We start from the raw sequence: 21,033 nt of genomic DNA on the forward strand, positions 1-21,033 counted from the left end.
TATCAAAATAAAAATGATAAATAATAAAATTTATTTTATAACAATCTAATAAAATAAATGTTTTTAAAGTTAAATAAAATAAAATTAATCTATTATCATAATATTTATTTTATTTATAAGTTATAAAATTAATTAAACTTTTATAGTGGTAAAATAATTTATAAATGCATTATTTTCTAATTATACTAAATTAGAGAAAATATTATTTAGTATAAAAATCTTAATTAGTATATTATATGTTATAATTAACCAAACACTAGCTTGTAAAAAAAATAATTTTTAATATAGTAATAATTTTATCATTGTTATTATCAAATTCTACATATCTCTTAATTCTCATATAATATGTTTTTTCTTTGATTTTATTTTTTTAATTTTTAAATATTTTATATTTATTCAACCTAAATTTTTATGAACAATCGGATAAAAATGAAAAGAATTTAACTATTTTAAAATATTACACTTCTATTATTTTATATTTTAATATTAATCTTAAATTCTTAAATACTATTCATATAAAAGTAAATGTTACTAGAAAATTTATTATAATAAACTCAAATTTAAATAAATAAATATATATATGATTATGTTTATTAAATAATATTTATCAATATTATATTTTTTAACTAATTAATATGATTTATTAGTTAATATTTTTTAATAAAATAAATATTAAATCATTAATTATCGTAACCGATTACGGTTTATTCATATAGTATTTGTTATATTCAAATATAAAAAAAATTTATAAAATCCTTTTTAGCAAATTCAATATTATTTATTGAAAAAATAAAAAAATAAATTATATTAAGAAATTATTATAATGTCCAGCCTAACATATTAGTATTATTAATCTATAATTATGTGTTACTAATATAATATTAGGGATGTCTATTAAATAATTTTTACTAGTTTATGTCTTTTAATTAATTAGAATGACATAAAATAATATTTTTACTATACTATCATATAACATAATTTAAATTTTAACTTTGAATTTATAATTTTAATTATATGTCTCATGTTTAAAAATATAAAATAATTTTTTTAAGTTTGGTTATATTATATAGTTTAATTTTTATTTTTATAATATCAAGACTCTATATTTATATGAAAATAATAATATTATATATGAATTTAATAAATATTTTATTAATAAATTGAAAATATATATTATATATAAATTATAAAAAATAATTTAATTTTAAACCAAACCACATAATTTTAGATAAAATTATATAGTTTTAAAATAATTTACATAATTCTAAATAAAATTATATAACATTTTTTAACAAAAGTATGTAGTTGATGTACCAAACTAAAAATAATTCTACCCCCATCTCATCTCAAACTCACATCGCCAACCTTGCTGCCGTTTCCGTCGCTGCTGCTGTCGTTCCCGTCGCTGCTGCTGTCGTTCCCGTTGCTGCTGCTGCCGTTCCTGCTGCTGCCGTTTCCGTCGCCCTTGCTGCAGTCGTCGTCGCACTAGCTGCAGTCGCCTCCACCCTTGCTGCCGTCTTCTCAGGTACTGTTGTTGTTTTAATACACTTTTATGGTGTTTTTTGCAGAATAGCAGACCTTGGCTTCTATGGTGTTCTATGGTAATTTTTATTTGATGGAGTTCCTGACAATATGTCCACTTGATGCTAGTTAACCCTGTCGTTTAGAATCTATTGGTTTGCAATGATTATCATTTATTAATGAGATTGCCGGACTTTGAACATGCAATTTTTTCAGAATATTTTGAACTAATTGGCCCTTCAAGGCTCTTGTGATTTTATTATTATGAATTTTTTTGTTCTACTGAGATTCCGTTGCTGAGAAAGAAATGAATATGAATGTTAAGAAAATACATAAAGGTTGTCTGGACCATGCTTTGTTTGCATAAGAGTTTCTCTGTTAACACCATTAATTCATACTGTAATGTTCCAGCTTTATTTTTATCTTGTTTTTGAGGTGGTTATTAGGTTCGGTCTTTCTTGATAATGCTTTTGGAGTTGTAGAAATTGGGTGGTCTCGCTATTTTGGTTGATAAAAAGGAAGCTTATCATGGTCTGAGTGGAGATGGAATTTGTATAATTATTAAATGTACTAGGAAAATATAATGTCTTCGTTCCCTAGATTGAGGCAAACTTTGTTCATAACAAAAATCATTGCCTTCTGTCTTTAGGTGGAGCAAGTGTGATTGTATTTGTATTATAATGCTATTTAATGATTATGGAGATGATTGGGATGAGTTTTCGTTTTGGATAGCAGCCGGCTTTTTTTTAAAAAAATAAAAATAAAATGAAAGCCTATTTGAGCATGGTTGATATGTATATATATATTATCTTTCTTTAAATTAAGTTTTGCAACATATTTTATATACTCTCACTCTTATTTTTTATATTTAGGATATTCTTCAACTACAGAAGCAAGTTGTTTATATTTATTTGAAGAAGATGTTGAATTATAATGTATATTTCTATGAAGTTGTTGAAGAGTAAGTGTTATTTAAATATTTTTTATAATAATAGTTATAAACATATCTATTTTTCTTGTATTTAATATGCTAATTGTTTTTTTTTTTTTTCAAAGTGGTAGATAAACACTCTTAAATATGGAGTTTTGGAAGATGTATAAGTTGTAATAGATGTTGCATCTTATTTGACTTTTTATTATTTAGAATATTATTTTAAATTTATTGAATTTATGCTTGGTTGTATTAATATATTGAACATTTAATGTTGGATACTTAGATTTAATTAATTTATATTGTAATTTTTTATTTTTATTAATTTTTGTTAATATATTTTAGAATTGAATTATTATGAACGGATTTAGTAAATGAGTACCCATTTAATTACCCGAATGTTTATATAAATGGGTTTTTAACGGGTAGGATATCCGTTACCATTTAAATACCAATAACATTTATTTAATAGTCATTTAATTTAAACGGGTTCGGGTAGCATACTGGTATTCCTATTCGGATTTGGGACGGGTTCGGGTATATGCTATTTAAACGGGTTCGGGTTCAGATATTGATAAATGGGCGGGTACCCTATCCGTTGCCATCCCTAGCCTCCAACCAGACGTCACAGTAGTCATCTCTTCTCTTTCTTCAAGCTGGATATTTACTACCTGAAACTGCACATCTCTTCAACCTCGCTGCTCTTGCTTGCAACCTGTGCAGGGCTTAATAGAGGACGAGGAACACTTCTAGCAGGATTATTGGCATTTGCTATCAAGTACATTGCACAGGAAACTGTCCACGCCTTTCAAGCTATTTTCACTGGAGCTGCAGTTCGTGTTATAGGTAAATTCCAACTTCATGTAACTGCAATATTTTCCTGGAAAACAAGTGTATTTTGTGCAGTAAAAGACTAAAACTAGGCTAATTCGACATGAATCAGCAGCACTTTATACATACTTTTGATAAATTTAAATATAATTCGACGTGTTTTATATGTGAAAGGCATTTAATCATGTCAATCAACAATGCTTATTTTGTTATGGTGATTGTGTTGATGTGTCCATGTGATACTAGTCTGAAATCTCAAATTTGTGCTTTCATGTGCTTAAATTCTCTTTTCAGGGCATTCCAGATCTGTTTTGTATGCATGTGCTTTACCTGCGTGAGCTGGAAAACTAGTTGAATGTTCTGTTGGTTGTTGGTCCTAGGTTTTTTGGTGGAACCACGAAATCTAATCTATGTAGCCAACTAACTCAGGATTGTGGTTTAGTTTAGTGGAGATTTTGCTGAAATTGCAGTAAAATAGCTGTTCACATGTTAACAGAACCATTTGGCTTTTAGTTTTATTAATATTGAGATTCTGATTACATTTATGCATACTGGGATATAAAGAAAAGTTGTCTGATTCTTGGGTATGATAAACCAAGAATCTGAAAAATGATATTTGACAGAACTTTATACTATAAAATGTATTAAAAAGATGATTATATTAGTTTATTTTTAAATGTTTCTTGAATCTTGATCATCTGCTTACTTACATGCTTGTCTGTTTTACTGTTATTGCATTAGCATATCTTGGTGTGCCTGAAGTTGTCAAGTACCAATAATATGTTGTTTATTGAAATTGACAGTGAGGCTTTTGTAAGTTGAGGAAGCATTCAATACGTGATTAGAATTTCATGAATCTACTTGAATCATTATTGTTTCAATGAGTAACTCTTGTTATATATAATTCATTACTATGTGCTATGAAATGCATCTATCTGAATAATTTTAGTGACCATCTTTATGTTTCAATTTACTGCAGTGTTGTGTTTAAACTTGAAGATGTAATTTTTCATTTTCTGAGAACTAGTTTTCTAATTGAATTTCTTATTTTTGAAAAGGCACCATGTTCAAATAAATTTGCTAGGGTGAGAATGGGAACACCTGCTTGCACCAGCAATACAGCCACAGCCTTCTCTAGGAGCAGTTTACCTGCATCTTTAAACTTGAAATCAAGTGTAATAATTTTTATCTTCTAGAACTTTTCAACATATACATTAGCCAATAATTGCTTTTCAATGACTTAATATAAATAAGTGGTGTCTTGATTTTGTTCTTTTATTGCTTATTGAATAGTAAATATTTGAAAAATAAGTAATTAATTTAATTATTGGAAAATGTCTAATGAGCTCAAGCTCAAGCTCGAATTATACTTAACGAGTTTGTTCTTGAAATGCACTCAACGAGCTTAAGCTCGAATTGTGCTTAACGATATTGTTCTTGAATATGCGCTTAACAAGCTCGAGTTTTTCTTGTACCAAATTGGAATTGAGTTTGAGCTATTCATGAATTGAGCTTATCTTATAATAAACGAACTAATTGCAAACTGAGCTCGAGCTATTCGCGAGCCTAATTATTTTCAAATGATTCGACCTCGAGCTTAATTATAAAAGCTCTAATCGAGCTCGAAGCCCTTTAAAAATAAATAGAGTTGAGCCTGATCTTGTTAATGTTCAGCTCGACTCGGTTCAATTACAGCCTAGTAGTCGTGATGCTCACGATCTGTTCAACTAATCATCGGTTTTATACAAGGTGTATATATGTATTTATATCTTTAATTGGTTTTGGTGTAGGCATTGAAATTTCCATATACAAATAATGGAGGATTTAAGCAATTAAAATGTAGAGCATCATTATTATCAAATATGGAGCTAACTATAACACGACCTGATGATTGGCATCTTCACCTTCGCGATGGAGAGATGCTTGAAGCTGTTGTGCCTCACAGGTTAGTAATAATACTATTTTTTTTAGCACAATTTGGTAATGTTTATAGGATTTATGTTAATTGTAGTGATTATTATAATTGTTGTTGGTGTGTGTTGCAGTGCTAGTCATTTTGGAAGGGCAATTATAATGCCCAATTTGAAACCTCCAATTACGACTGCCGTTGCTGCTTTGGCTTATCGTGAATCTATACTGAAAGCATTGCCTGCTAATAGTGATTTTAGTCCACTTATGACACTTTATTTGACAGACACAACAAGCCCAAATGAGATTAAGCTTGCAAGTGAGTTTCTTGATTCTTTCGTTATTTCTCCTTACTAACTAGAATGACTTGTATGTTATCTGATTTAAATACTTGGGCTAATGGCTAAAAAATAATTAAAAATTTCGTGAAAGCACTTCAGTTGGAGTATTTATTATGAATTTATTTTGGAATGATATAAAATGTTGATGAGAAATAAGTTTTAATTTTCTATAGTAGAATGATAACCGTGAAATTAGCAATTTCAATTTTTTGAAATCTCTTATTTACTTTGATTAGTGCTTAATAATAATTAGTTGTTCTTGTTGAGATATTATTTTGTCCAAAGGTTTTATTTCTTACTTGGTTCAGTCTGTAGAAAGACTACTTTATCTTGGCATTTATTGGATTAGTATGAAGTCGAAAGCAATTGATGGGAGAGATTTCTTCTTTGTAATTTTCTTGGTCATTGGTTCTTCCTTTTACTTATTTATTTGGTTTAAACATTTTTCTTTGAACTTTTATAACAGACTGATTGCATGTACAGGAAGAAGTGGTGTCGTGTTTGCTGTGAAGTTATATCCTGCTGGCGCTACAACAAACTCTCAAGATGGTGTTACTGATCTTTTTGGAAAATGTCTTCCTGTGCTCGAGGAGATGGTCGAACAAAACATGCCTTTGCTGGTAATTTAATTAGTCGGGTTGGCATCAATGTCTTACTCATAAGTCGTCATCTTGGACTTCGTTTCTTTATTCTCCTTTACCTTGCTGCAAAGTCTGAGTTAAAAGTTTAATGAGCCAATTTATTATTTCTAACTTGAGCAAGAGCAGGGATGCATTACTTGCGCTCTTACGTGAGAAATGGTTGAAGTAATGAAAATAGAGAGGTGGTGGTTGTAGTGGTAGTGAGATAAAAATACTCGTAGCGGCATGGTAGGGCAATAAAAATACTTAGTAGAAAACTGTGAAAGATTCTAGCAAAAATACTTGGACACATCACTCGCCACTTGTAGAAAGCAAAACAAATTCCTCTTAAATCTCTACTTAAATTGAGCGACATGGAGTCTATTATGGCTTTCAATAGAAAATTTTTAATGGTTCGACATGCAATTATCTGACAGGTTCATGGTGAAGTTACAGATCCTAGTGTCGATATATTTGATCGTGAAAAGGTTTTCATTGACACTGTTTTACAACCCTTAATCCAAAAGCTTCCTCGACTGAAGGTTGTAATGGAGCATATCACTACAATGGATGCTGTTAGATTCGTTCAATCTTGTGATGAAGGTATGCTTAGTCACTTCCATCGAGTGCTTTTTCCATTTTTCTCCCTGATGATCATTTCCTTTTCTTTTTCTATATGTGTTGTCTAACATCTATTTATTCTTTTAGGATCAGTTGCAGCAACTGTTACTCCTCAGCATCTTGTTCTTAATAGAAATGCTATCTTCCAAGGAGGATTGCAACCACATAATTATTGTCTTCCAGTACTAAAAAGAGAAACCCACAGTATGTCTCATTACCTTCTTTTTCAGAGTTGTAAATGAACCATCATCTGCAATGCAAAAACTTAAATATCAATAAGAAGATAATACTTGTGACATTTTATAGTATTCTAGCATCTTTATAAGCTGTAAACACATGATAAGGCTAATAAATAGAAAACATAGGGAGAGGCAGGCTGATATACTAGGATATAGATATTATGCTTTTCAAAATTTTTTTCTGTTGTCTCTGAATTTCTTGTGATTAGTTAGACGAAGGGATATACCCTTCATTTAGTTATGTGATTAATAAAGAGCATGTATGCATAAGAATTCTGCTACCAGTTTCCTCTTTCTCCTACCCTATGAGCTTATACATTTGTGTCATCTAGGGCAAGCAATTGTTTCAGCTGTGACTAGTGGAAGCAAAAGATTTTTTCTTGGGACTGATAGTGCTCCTCATGAAAGAAAGAGGAAAGAATGTTCTTGTGGATGTGCTGGAATATATAATGCCCCTGTTGCTCTATCACTATATGCCAAGATTTTTGAAGAGGTAACTTTTTCCTTTATCTGTCTTCTTACGAACAGTCTCTTGTATATGCTACTTTGTTTTTTCTCTAGAACAGTCTGATTTAATCCCTACAGATTATGATTCCGCCGCAAGTTACTTGTAGGCCTTACCGGAGAAAGGATTTGTATTTTCAATTTACTCCGCTATTATCATACCTCACTGTGTGATTGGTCAATCACTTATTTTTTTCTCAGCCATTTGGATGTCATGACTACATGATACTGCTTTTTCTTTTATCTGTTAGACAGAGGACTAAAATGATCAGCATGCTACTGATATTTTCACATCTATATCAACAAGTGTTGCCCTAAATGTACTGCTTGCATTGTAGCTTATGTGGTGGTTCACTAACTGTAGTTACTGCTTTCAGAGTAACTTATGCGGTTGTTCACTAACTGTAGGCTGGTGCACTTGATAAGCTAGAGGCATTTACAAGCTTTAATGGACCAGACTTCTATGGACTTCCAAGGAACGCATCAAAGATCAAATTGGCCAAGAACCAATGGAAGGTGCCAGAGGCTTTCTCATTTCCATTTGGAGATATCATTCCAATGTCTGCAGGAGAAACACTCGAGTGGCAGCCATCCTCCGCCTGATTCCATATTTAGAGTTTGTTTTTCATATAATTCAACTCTGTTCTAAACACAAATAAGAAAAAAAAAAACTAGTCAGTGCAAGCTCACTTTTCACTAGTCTTCTGATTGTACAAGTCAAATCGATCGATGATCAGAAATAGCTGATGATGTAGACTACTGAAATTATTAGGATTCCTATGCATTTTTAATGCCTTGTACACGATACACAGGAGACTTTTTGTGTAACCTGCTGGTATTAGTGTAAGGTTATTGTCTTTCCTTATTGACTTGGAAAATAAAAGAGGATTCCACACTAAAAACCAAGCAGCAATGTTTTACTAGAATTTCATTGACATTTCCAGAACATCCGTCTCTTTGTTTCAAGTGGTGTCAAAACATTGAGATTTGCCAACCCTTCATTTAATTTCCCAATCCTGTTGTCTTCCTATGTCTATATGATTCAAATCTGCAATCATTGGATAAGTGATGCTCCTGTAAGTTACCAAATTAAACTTAAACTCACATAAACTGTGTCTTGCAACGACAATGGGGGCCAACAACCAGAAAAAAACGTACCTTAGCTATGTAGTGTGTGATTTTGTTGGATTGTGTTTGGCAGAAGCGTTTTGTGGAAAAAAGTGAAAAAATAATTTTTTTTTTTTATGCCCACCCAGCAGCAATGCCAAAGAGATCCATAGCAGACATTCAGGTCTGTCTCAATTGTAATTTCAATAATCTCATACTGACTTGCTTGTGCATTCCAAATCTCTCTCATCCTGCAATTTTTCGGTGGCTCTACTAAACCATTCAAGTTGAGAAGGTCAATGCTTTATAATAATCTCTTCTTCTTTATTATTTTGTTTTAGCACTCTATCCCAAAAGCTACAAAACTGGGTCGTTCTACAGCATATTGCAAACAAGTTTCAGGGAAAATTCCACTATCTGGCTGAATGAAACATTTTTTTTTCCCTTCTTTTTAAATAAACCACTACCAAACTATCCATGTTCCAATTGGCTCTGCCAGAGCTATTGGAGTTGACAAAGTCAATGCTTTGTTAATTACTTTATTTTGATTTCTACACTTCCTAATGCTGTAAAGTTGATCAAGGAAAATACTAATAAATTATCAAAGATTCTTGGGGCACACAAGTCACTTAACAGAACCTGCCTTTAAAGTCAAGAATGGTTTCCACAACTTAATAGCACTCAGATCATGGAGTAATTTAAGTTGCCATGACTGAATTTCCCCCAATGAAACTCCTTTAATTTTTTTGTATTAGAGCTTGCTTGACTAATGATTATCCAAGTCAAAATCACCACTAAGAAATAAATCTCAATTTGGCTCCATTTTTTTTATATTCTTAGCCCCATGTTTTATCAGGCAAGTGGAAATGACTGAATGCTGAAAAGATAACTTCTGAAACTATAGCAGCAAAACAATGGTTTCAGCTGTTAATTTTATACTGACATGCTCAAACAAGAAATTACAATGTCCTGCACTATAAAGTAATCATTCGAACGTTCATTCAATTACCTACTCAGCATTGAGAACTATCTCTGGCCCACTTGCAGTTCATGTAAAGTCAAAAATTGAAGCCAACCATATATATGGACCAAACTGCCACCTCTCTTTTTGTAAACAGCTTGAAGTCAGTGATCTCTAAGTCAAAAAGGGTCTGGCTTCTTGAAATTTTTGTGATGATCCTTCAATTCCTTTTATTCAGGACCATAGTTGACTTGAAAACATTATTTGTTTTCTTTTTTTCTGAAAGAAACCAATTATTTTCTTTAATATAAACAGCGGCTTATTGCATGCAAGTAATAGGTGTCAATAAGAATTGCAGTACGAGTGTTAAGCAAGCAGGGCCTGGTAGTCTAATGCAAAATTAAGTTTCTTTATCTCCATCTTCTTTATAGTGTCAAAGATTTGTTGCAGACATAAAAAGAGAAGGCGTTCTATTTTGTGCATCTGTCAGAAAAACAAAAAAAGAAAATGAGCCTCAAAATCAATAAATTATGGCTTCCTCAGTGTCTTCAGCTTCTTTTATGTCTATCCTTGGAAGTATATCCTTCCAGAGGATCTGATACCATCTTTCCAGGCCAATCTCTATCCGGGAATCAAACACTGACTTCTAAGGAGGGAAACTTCGAACTTGGTTTCTTCAGACCAGGTAACTCTTCATACCATTATATTGGTATATGGTACAAAAACCTGCCCAACCAAACAGTAGTTTGGGTGGCAAATAGAGAGCAACCTGTCTCTGACTTATCGATCTCAGCACTGAAGATTTCTGAGGATGGAAACTTGGTCCTACTCAACCAGTCAAGAAATGCACTATGGTCGACTAATTCTGTTTCAAAGTCTTCTAATTCTACCATAGCTATACTTCTTGACAATGGAAACTTTGTTGTAAGAGATGCATCAAATTCATCGATGGATGTACTGTGGCAGAGTTTTGATCATCCAACAGATACTTGGCTTCCAGGTGGGAAGCTTGGATATAATAAGCTCACCAATCAAAGACAATTCCTTGTTTCCTGGAGAAGCCTGCAAAATCCTGCACCTTCACTCTTCTCACTCGAGATAGAGCAAAATGGAACAAGCCATATATTGATGTGGAATGGATCTCAAATGTACTGGACCAGTGGGGTTTGGACAGGAAAGATTTTCAGCCTTGTGCCTGAAATACAGTTGAATTACTATGTCACAAACCTGACATATGTTTCAAATGAGAATGAGAGCTACTTTACATATGCTTCTGCTATCCCTTCTGCTTTTACTAGGTTCATGATTGATTCTGGTGGGCAGCTCAGACAATTTGTATGGCGCAAGAACTTCCCTGATTGGGCACTGTTTTGGACAAGACCAACACAGCAATGTGAGGTCTATGCATATTGTGGAGCTTTTAGTGTCTGCAATCAGCAGAAAGAACATCTTTGTTCTTGTATTCAGGGATTCGAACCAAAAACACGAGAAGATTGGGAGAAGGATGATCATACTGATGGGTGTGTGGGGAAAACTCCTTCAAAATGCGAGGGTGGAGGAAAGGGCACATTTCTATTGATGCCTAATATGCGCCTTCCATTGAATCCGGAATCCAAAGCAGCTGAGACCATTGAAGAATGTGAAGCAGCATGCTTAAACAATTGTTCTTGCAATGCTTTTGCGTATGACAATGGGTGCTTGACCTGGAAAGGAAACCTCTTCAATCTACAACAACTCTCCTCTGCTGAAGAGACTGGAAGAGATATCCATCTCAGAATTGCCTCATCTGAATTTGTAAAGACTAGGGGTAAAGGAAAGAAAAAGACAACTCTGGTTGTTCTTGTATCTGTAGCAGCATTCTTTGTTTGTTTTAGCCTTGTCCTGATAATTGTATGGAGGAGAAGATTAACTAGTACGTATAAGGTAGTGGAGGATTCTTTGATGCTGTTCAGGTATAAAGAGTTGAGAAGCATGACGAAGAACTTCTCCGAAAGACTTGGAGAAGGAGGATTTGGAACCGTTTACAAAGGGTCATTGCCAAATTCAATTCCCATAGCAGTAAAGCAACTCAAAAGTCTGCAGCAAGGGGAGAAGCAATTCTGCACAGAAGTGAAAACAATTGGAACAATCCAGCACATCAATCTTGTCCGGTTACGCGGATTTTGTGCTGAAGCTTCAAAAAGATTCTTGGTCTATGATTACATGCCAAATGGTTCTCTAGAAGCACTTCTATTTCAGAAGGCTGCAAATACTATACTAGATTGGAAGAGCAGATTTCATATTGCAGTAGGAACTGCAAGAGGATTGGCTTATCTACATGAAGGGTGTAGAGATTGCATCATACATTGTGACATCAAACCTGAGAATATTTTATTAGATGCAGAATTCAACCCCAAGGTGGCTGATTTAGGCCTAGCAAAGATCATCGGCCGTGACTTCAGCCGTGTTCTAACAACCATAAGAGGAACTAGAGGCTACCTTGCACCAGAATGGCTTTCAGGTGAAGCTGTTACTCCGAAAGCTGATGTTTTCAGCTACGGAATGCTGCTATGTGAAATTATTTCAGGAAGGAGAAACAGTGACGGCTATAACATTGGATTCGATAATTACTTCCCCTTCCAGCTTTCCAATATAATTAGCAAAGAAGATGAAATCGTTACATTGTTGGATGACAGATTGGAAGGTAATGCAAATATAGAAGAGCTAAACAGAGCTTGCAGAGTTGCTTGCTGGTGCATTCAAGATGATGAAAAAGACAGACCAACCATGAAGCAAGTTGTTCAAATTCTAGAGGGAGTTTCTGAAGTAAACAGGCCAACAATTCCAAGATTTTTGCAGCAATTTGCTGAAAGTCCAAAAGAAACCATGATTTATCAGAAAACTTCTCTTAGTTCAGATTGACGCGTTTGAGTTAAGAGTCTTTTTTTTCCTTTTCTTAGAGTTTCAGGGAATCTAATTCAAATAAAATGGTGGCGCCGCCACGCAGCTTCTCTGAACCTTTATTATAGAAATTTTCCTTTTCTGTTCCTGATTCCAAGTTCACCAAACACAAAAGTTAACATCCTTATTGCATTTTGAGATTCTAGTGATTTATTAAATCTTTTTGTCGTAGAGCCCAGTTCAGACTTGTGATTTGGAAATTAACTCTGTTAAGTTTAAGCTTCAGGATTTCCTCAGGTTTATGCCAAAGTTGTGCCTTCAGTTATAAAAGCTGCTGTTTCTTTTACCAAAAATACAACACATATTTAATAATGGACGGTGGCGCCAATCGCCAAACGACAAGAAATAACATAATTCATACGAACAAGACGACATTAGTTAAAACAATGCATAACAAATCTGTTTTTTCGAAAAAATTTAAAAAAGAAAAAAAAAAAAAGAACGTAAGGAATCATGAATTATCAGAATCGAAAATCTTTTCTCATACACAGAATGGTACTGTGTCAGAAGGTGTCCTAAGATTTCCTGATTTCATCATCTTGATTCTTGATTTAACTCAAGTAAACATGTAATTCTTTTGAAAGAAGAAGAAATGATTTAGAAAAGAAAAGAAATATGTAGCATAAGAAGAGTGAATCAGAAAGAACGCAGCAAGGAACTAATTATGATCATGTGAAATTTTGATCATCACTTGTCCTTTATTCATCATCTTCACCATCACCATTTGTGAATATCAAGACCTCAAATCTTGTTCATAAATTAAAAAAAAAAAAAAAAAAAAACAGACACAAACAGAACACAGAAAGGCAGAGGCTAAATGTAGACCAAGCTATTGAGATACAAGCATGCGAAAACATTGTTATATTTATAGAGGGGCGTAACTGAAACCCTAAAAAGAAAAGAATATGAAAGGAAACGATTTCAATTTGGGTTCCAAAGAAATAGTTTTCTTCGTTTCTTTAGCAGCACCCTAAAAAGAAGCCCAAATCCAAATGCTGCTAGAAACTAACGGCCCAATTGGAAGTTGCTAACTCTTTTGTAATTCATTTTCTAAGCCCTGAAATTTTGCTATCCATTATTTCTTTTTTAAATCAACATGTTATCCATTAATTATATTAGGTGTGTAACACCTATTATGATTATTTCAATATTTAATAATAATAATAATAATAATAACAATTAAAGTGTTAATTTTTTTATTAAAATCAGTATTACTGTTTTAGAGATTCTATATCGTTAAAAAATAAAAAATACTAACAATTTATAAGAATTAAAATTCAACCAACCAAGTATCTAGTTCTAGTAATTTTGGTATCAGTTGGATCTAAGCTTAAAATCTATTTGTTGGATTCTAACATTCTCTCGTTCATTTAGTTCTCATTTACTCAGTCTTGATTTGCTTGATATGATCAAACGAGAAAGACATTGTTATCATGGAAACAGGCTTATTCAACTCCAGGATGCCCAGATGGTATGGGCTATTTATCATCTTCAATCAAATTGCTCCTTATAACAATTGAACAAAAATCTGACGCAGTATTGTAGACTGAAGTTACTATTTTAGTTAGAATATTCCCGCCAATGCCATTGTTTGTATTGCTTTGCATATGAGTGTGCAATTGAACAGAAGGAAATGACAAGGGGATTGAAGGATTATCAGCTCCTTGAAGCAAGAAAAAAGGACACCCATTAGAGTGAAGCCATCGCCAAGCGAGTGATGAAGCTTAAAAATTACATTACCAGCTGCATTGCTAGTTTGGTACTTTACTATATGAACTTCCCATAATGGTTGGTGCTTTGGTAACTCTTCCATTGCTACTTTTGACAGATAATCATCAAGATGGTCGTCATTAGATTTTAATGACATCCCTGTAGGAAAAATTGGCACTTCTACGTGATCTTCTAGCTTCACTTCAACTTTCTTCCAATTCTTTTCTCCTCTATTGTTCATAACCTGTGGCCAAATTGTATTCATTCTATAAATTAATTTTTTTGAAATTAGTTAAGATATGCATATATGATAAATAATAATAAATGGTCATAAACAGTAAGTAAGCAAAAAAAATAAAAGTTAAAAAAATGAGATCGGAGGAGGAGAAAGGATATATACCATAATGGAAGACAAACGTGGGTGGATATGAAAGCCATCCTTGAGCCATGACATAACTTGGTAGTCATCTACAGGAACTTCTGATTCCAAAACAGCAATAATGGAAAGTGAACTCATGGAGCTACTCAAATATTGCCCTGTCGGACTCGCAGGCTCTGAAACTACTACTTCTTCTTCTTCTTCTTCTTCTTCTGTCTCTATCATTGCACTACCTCCTATTTGTCTACCCCTATAACCGAACATGATATATGTAGTAGTAAATTAATAATCATGTTTTTAAAAATAAAAATCAACGGACTAAATGTAGCAATAAATTATTAAAAAAAATTATTATTTAGACTCGATGTATACACTACAACAAAATAAAAAATGATAAGTATTATGACTATTTTATATTCTAGTATTTAATGATTAACACATACTCTGTTATTTAAAACTAATGAATATATATTTACATATATTTTTTTTAAATTAATAAACATTTATCAATTATCTATAAATTTAATATACAGATGAAGACATACACCAACCTTAGATAAAGAATTTTTTAAATTATTAATGCATGCAGGCCATGGCAAGACTATACTGCCACATCAACACTCATCGAGTGTAAAGCATCCATGAAATTTTTCACATGTTATTTAATTTTTAAAAATTATTCACTTTTTTAATACTTTTGGTACAAAGTTTATTTCAACTTATATATATAGGAAAACATTTAAATTTTTATATATATTTAGAATACAAAAGAACCCAATAAAACAAATTGAGATCTAAGACCATAAAATAAAATCCATCAAACATTAAATTATTGTTTAATATGAGTATATATATATATATATATATATATATATATATATATATATATATATATATATATATATATATTAGAGAATACAACGCCCCCCAGGCAAAGGAAGTGGTCTACCTCTCCCATTGCATGCAGAAAGCCAAATAAAACCGCCAAATGACATTATCTTCAAAGCTGCATGCGGAGCTCCTTCACCAGCATGTTAATGTATCTGCCCTATATTATATTAAGTCCATTTATCTACAAGAAGCTTGCTACTTACTCAAGCATTTATCCAAGTGTAAGAATTTCCTCAAGTATTGCCTAAGAAATTTTTGGGCAGCTTTTTCCTATTGAAGCACCCAAATTATACAATACCTGCAAAACTCAGCAGGCAAAAACTGGCAGTAAAGACCAACAGTCTTTGATTGTTGGTCATGGCCTCAGATATTAAGATCATCACAGGCCTAGTTAGGGAAAATGAGCAACACCTCTCCCCTAAGGAAAAAGGCTGTTTCTACCTCTCCCTACACAGAAAATTACCATTAGACTACAAATGTATATAACAGAATGCATATCCCACTTGTAATTCAGAATTCATAAAAACATCATTGATCAATAAAATCTCAGTTCTTCTACATTCGATTTTTCCACATGGTATCAGAGCAGGATTGATCCTGTCATCATCTACCCAACAATCAGAAATTTCTTCTTTCATCATGTCACAAAATGATCTCACCAAACTCACAAACATTGTGTTAAAGGGAAATCAGAATTATTTCGAGTGGTCAAGAGCAGTTTACATTGGCTTAAGTGGCAGGAAGAAATTAGGGTTCATCACAGGAACCCTAACCAAGCCAACAATACAAAATCTGAACCAACCAACAAAAGAGGAGATTGAAACTATCGAAGAATGGCAGACAAACGACCATTTGGTCATGTCCCTCATTACCAACACGATGGAGCCTTAGATTGCCAGATTATATATGCTTCTGGCATCATCACAGGCTGTATGGTAGAAGATGAGAAACCTATACGGACAAGAGCACAACTTCGCACACATTTTCAATCTAAAACAAGAATTAGCACACATCAAGCAAGGAACCAGGTCTAGCGCAAGCTACGCGACCGAAGTGCTAACCCGGTGGGAGGAATTACAGAGTTACCTCCCACCCACGATAGACCCCGATCAAGCACGCAAGCGACAGGAACAAGACTTAGTCTACACTTACCTCGGCGGGCTCGATACGAGCTACGAAGCTCTCCGGTCCCATATACTTCTCTCTATCAGCCTTCCTCCACTCAACGCCATCATAGCACTTATTCAGCAAGAAGAAACTCGACGCATCACCATGGGAGCATCAAACACCGAAGAGAATGAAGGCAGAGCCTTTGTTGCACTCTTAGAAGACCAAGCCCGAGGCAGGGAGACGCCCATCAATCTCGAGCGGTGTCACCACTACGACAAGCAGGGTCACACCGCCGCTCGTTGTTGGCACCTGCATCCTAAGCTCCGGCCAGCGCAGCACCGAGGTGAGCGAGGGAGAGGGCGGCGTGGGATTAAGTGTGTCTAACCCTACGGGTTATGACACACTTGTTGGGTCGGAGGGACTTATTAATGGGTCAAATTTGTTTGCCCCGGCTCGACCCGACGTCCGGCCAGAAGAAGACCGATCCGGCTTAACCCGGCGGTGGTCCGGCCCAAGGCGGTCCGGCCCAAACCAGCCGCACCTCTTGGGCTGAGCCAACACAACCCGGATCCGACCCAATTGACAATTTCCAAATCTCGCACCTCATTTCTCAGCTTCAATCCATGTTACAGTCTCAGCAATCCCATGGGTCACAATTACACAGATTTTTTACCTGCATATTCTAATTGGATTATTGATTCTAGGGCAACCGACCACATGACTTGGGATTCGACACAGTTGCACAATTTTACTCTTGTGAATTCCCAACATGTGATCGTTGCCAATAGAGATCGAGCCGAAATTTCTGGTTTTAGCTCCTCCAACCTTTTTAATCACACCATACCAAATATCATTCTTTTACCTAATTTTAAATCGAATTTATTATCTGTTGGTAAAATAACTCAGACTTTAAATTGCAATGTTATTTTCTCACCATCTGCAGTGATTTTTCAGGATCGAATCACCGGAAAGACGATTGGTGAAGGATACCTTCACAATGGCCTATACTATCTTACCACTCCCAGTCAGTGTCTGACCACAACCAAACCTTCCAACCAAGGCATGTTGATGCATAGGCGGTTTGGGCATCCGTCAGACAAAATTTTGAATCACCTTTTCCATCTTAAAATAGACTTAAGCTGTTGTGATGTTTGTAAATTTTCAAAGCACACTAGATTACCTTTTCTATCATCGTCTACTAAATCAGAAAAATTATTTGACTTAATCCACTCTGATATTTGGGAACCCGCTCCTGTTACCTCCTATAATCACTTCCACTATTTTGTCACTTTTATTGACGATTACTCTCAAATTACTTGGGTCTATTTACTAAAAGGGAAAAATGATGTTTTTATATATTTTCTCAATTTTTATACCTTTATTTAAAATCAGTACAATGCCAAAATTAAGATATTCCGTTCAGACAATGGTACTGAATATGTCAACAAAAAATTTTCTGAATTCTTTTTTCCAGGAGGGTATTCTGCATCAAACTACTTGCATTTATACCCCTGAACAGAATGGGGTTTCAGAAAGGAAAAATATACATCTTCTTGAGGTTACTCATACTCTCCTTTTTCAAAACGATGTTCCCCACATTTTTTCGTCGGATGCCCTCCTCACTGCAGTCTATCTCATCAACCGGCTTCCCAGCTCCGTTCTTAACAACCTTAGCCCCCTGGAACTCCTCAAACAAAGAAAAATCGATCTAGGTCATATTCGAGTATTTGGCTGCACTGCCTTTGTCCACATTAGACGTCACCATAAACTGGAAAAAAGTTGTGTCAAAACCATCTTCCTTGGATACTCCTCAGAAAAAAAGGGCTACAAATGTTATGATCCTACCACTTACAAATCATACATTTCCCGAGATGTGACCTTTAATGAAACTATCCCTTACTTTCCTAATGATCCCTCTCTTCCCACAGCACCCTCAACCGACCTTTTTCCCTCTAACTCTTCCTTTTTTGACAGCATACTTCAGGAAACTCTCTCTGCACAGGAGCACACTCATATGCCTGTCATCGGCCCTAGCCCTTCAGGGGGAGAGACTTCCATCCCTATGGCAACTTATTCAGGGGGAGATCATGAGTCACTAACAGAAGAACTTGCCCTGCGGAGATCTACTAGACCTACCAGACCTCCTGCTCGGCTAAAGGATTATGTGTCCAATTCGGTATCGTATCCCATTCATCACTATATCAGTTATACTTCAGTATCATCTTTATACAAGGCTTATTTAAACACTCTCACATCACACACAGAGCCCACCTCCTTCTATGACGCTAACACCAATCCTAATTGGTGTAAGGCTATGAAAGAAGAACTCCAGGCTCTGGAGAAAAATAAAACATGGGATCTTGTTACCCTACCACCAAATAAAAAACCAGTTGGCTGTAAATGGGTATATAAGATCAAATACAAGCATGATGGTACCATTGAAATGTACAAAGCCCGATTGGTAGCGAAGGGTTTTACCCAAACTTATGGTGTAGATTACTAGGAAACCTTTACTCCAGTGGCTAAAACGAGCACAGTCCGTATTTTATTGTTTGTTGCTACTAACTCAGGGTGGAGCTTATTTCAGATGGATGTTAAGAATGCATTTCTTCAAGGATCTCTAGCCGAAAAGGTATACATGAAACTTCCACCAGGCCATACATTAGCCTCTGATCCTTTCCTGGTATGTAAGTTGAAAAAGACAATCTACGGATTGAAACAGTCACCGAGAGCATAGTATGCCAAGCTTAGTTAGTTTCTCTTAAAAATTAATTTCAGCAAATGTACCTCTGACTCTTCTATGTTTGTTAAACACACTCACACTCACACCATAATTATTTTAGTATATGTGGATGATATCATCATAACATGAAATAGTAATGAGGAGATTGAGAAAGTAAAACAAGCTCTAAAGGAGGAATTTGATATTAAGGATCTCGGTCAATTAACTTACTTTCTTGGAATAGAAATAGCCAAATCTCATAAAGGACTATTCCTATCTCAAAGAAAGTATGTCCTGGATCTTCTACAAGAAACAGGAAAAATAGGAGCCAAGCCTATAGATACTCTAATGGAAACGAAAACCCCTCTCAACCTAGAGGATGGCGACCCTTTAAGTGACATAGGTCACTACCAGCGGTTGGTAGGAAAATTGATCTACTTAACCGTCACCAGGCCTGATATTAGCTATACCGTAAGCATGATTAGCCAATTTATGCATGCTCCCCATACTTTCCACCTGGATGCGGTCGAAAGAATCCTAAGATATCTCAAGGGTACTCCAGGCCAAGGTATTTTGATGAAGAATAATAATAATGCTAACACCGTTGCTGGTTTCTCCGATGCAGATTGGGCAGGCAGCTGCGACAGAAAATCAATCTCTGGGTTTTGTGTCTTTGTAGGAGGAAATCTGAAAACGTGAAAAAGCAAAAAGCAATCAGTAACAACAAGATTCAGTGCTGAAGCTGAGTACCGAGCCATGGCATCAACAGCTAGCGAGCTTATTTGGATTAAGCAAGTGCTCACTGACATGGGAGTAAAGTGCAAAGATCCGATGGAGATATACTGTGACAACCAAGCAGCCAGACACATAGCATCGAACCCAGTCTTTCATGAAAGGACTAAACATATTGAAGTTGACTGTCACTTCATAAGGGAAAAAGTCCAATCAGAAGAAATCACAACCCCATTTGTCAGAAGCTACGAACAGCTGGCAGACGTCTTCACCAAGGCCCTAGATAAAGCAAGCCACCAAAAGCTCCTAAGCAAGATGGGTTCTATTAATTTATTCGAATCCACCTTGAGGGGGAGTGTTGAAGCACCCAAATCATACAATACCTGCAAAACTCGAAGCAGTAAAGATAAGGACCAGCGGTCTTTAGCTGGTCATGGCCCTCGAGATATCAAGATCATCACAGGCCTAGTTAGGGAAAAGGAGCAACACCTCTCCCCTAAGGGAAAAAGCTGCTTCTACCTCTCCCTACACAGAAAATTACCATTAGACTACAAGTGTATATAACAGAATGCATATCCCACTTGTAATTCAGAATTCATAAAAACATCATTGATCAATAAAAATCTCAGTTCTTCTACATTCGATTTTTCTACAGTTCCTCTAGTTCTATTGAGAAACTTAACCACAATAATTATAACACATGATTACTTACTTGGGCAAGACTTATGGAATATTCTTACCGGCAGTGGTACTACACCTCCAACTGATGAAGAGAAGCTGCAGAAGTGGAAGGTTAAAGCCAACAAAACTATGTATGTGCTTTCCATCACAGTTGAGGATGAGCTTTTGCAGCACATCAAATGACGCCACAATACCTAAAGACTCTTGAAATGCTTTAACGTCACTCTTGCATGTCTGCAGAAGGCAATGCTACAAAGGGTTGGAGAATGAGTTGAGGTCAATTG

General features: G+C 34.8%; 2 protein-coding genes, 2 non-coding genes and 1 pseudogene across 7 annotated transcripts; 2 read left to right on the plus strand and 3 right to left on the minus strand.

The window, feature by feature from the left end:
• The first annotated feature begins 1,289 nt into the window (after positions 1–1,289).
• On the plus strand, positions 1,290–8,462 carry LOC8262046 (dihydroorotase, mitochondrial). 4 transcript variants are annotated; one of them, XM_002517852.4, is made up of 10 exons: positions 1,290–1,525; positions 3,176–3,298; positions 4,342–4,458; positions 5,074–5,228; positions 5,329–5,510; positions 6,016–6,152; positions 6,590–6,755; positions 6,861–6,977; positions 7,345–7,505; positions 7,925–8,462. In XM_002517852.4, exons 3-10 carry the CDS (start codon positions 4,375–4,377, stop codon positions 8,117–8,119), a joined length of 1,197 nt encoding a protein of 398 aa, XP_002517898.1. In that variant the 5' UTR covers positions 1,290–1,525; positions 3,176–3,298; positions 4,342–4,374; the 3' UTR covers positions 8,120–8,462. The 4 variants fall into 4 exon arrangements, with proteins under 4 accessions (XP_002517898.1, XP_015574025.1, XP_015574024.1 ...); XM_015718539.2 differs by lacking the exon at positions 4,342–4,458; XM_015718538.3 differs by lacking the exon at positions 1,290–1,525 and having other exon boundaries at positions 2,992–3,298; positions 6,867–6,977.
• A 1,462-nt stretch (positions 8,463–9,924) lies between these two features.
• Positions 9,925–12,883, plus strand: LOC8262045 (G-type lectin S-receptor-like serine/threonine-protein kinase At2g19130). The gene has a single exon (XM_002517851.4). It carries the CDS (start codon positions 10,092–10,094, stop codon positions 12,483–12,485), a length of 2,394 nt encoding a protein of 797 aa, XP_002517897.1. The 5' UTR covers positions 9,925–10,091; the 3' UTR covers positions 12,486–12,883.
• A 95-nt stretch (positions 12,884–12,978) lies between these two features.
• LOC112534661 lies at positions 12,979–13,071 on the minus strand. Its single transcript, XR_003078949.1, has one exon. It is a non-coding gene; the product is annotated as a small nucleolar RNA snoR31/Z110/Z27 (small nucleolar RNA).
• Positions 13,072–13,153: 82 nt separating this feature from the next.
• On the minus strand, positions 13,154–13,241 carry LOC112534662. Its single transcript, XR_003078951.1, has one exon. It is a non-coding gene; the product is annotated as a small nucleolar RNA R32/R81/Z41 (small nucleolar RNA).
• A 664-nt stretch (positions 13,242–13,905) lies between these two features.
• Positions 13,906–14,867, minus strand: LOC8269166 (annotated as a pseudogene).
• Between the last annotated feature and the right edge of the window lie 6,166 nt (positions 14,868–21,033).

The sequence above is a fragment of the Ricinus communis genome, chromosome 7, assembly GCF_019578655.1.
Source record: "Ricinus communis isolate WT05 ecotype wild-type chromosome 7, ASM1957865v1, whole genome shotgun sequence".
In the NCBI taxonomy this organism is placed as follows: domain Eukaryota; kingdom Viridiplantae; phylum Streptophyta; class Magnoliopsida; order Malpighiales; family Euphorbiaceae; genus Ricinus; species Ricinus communis.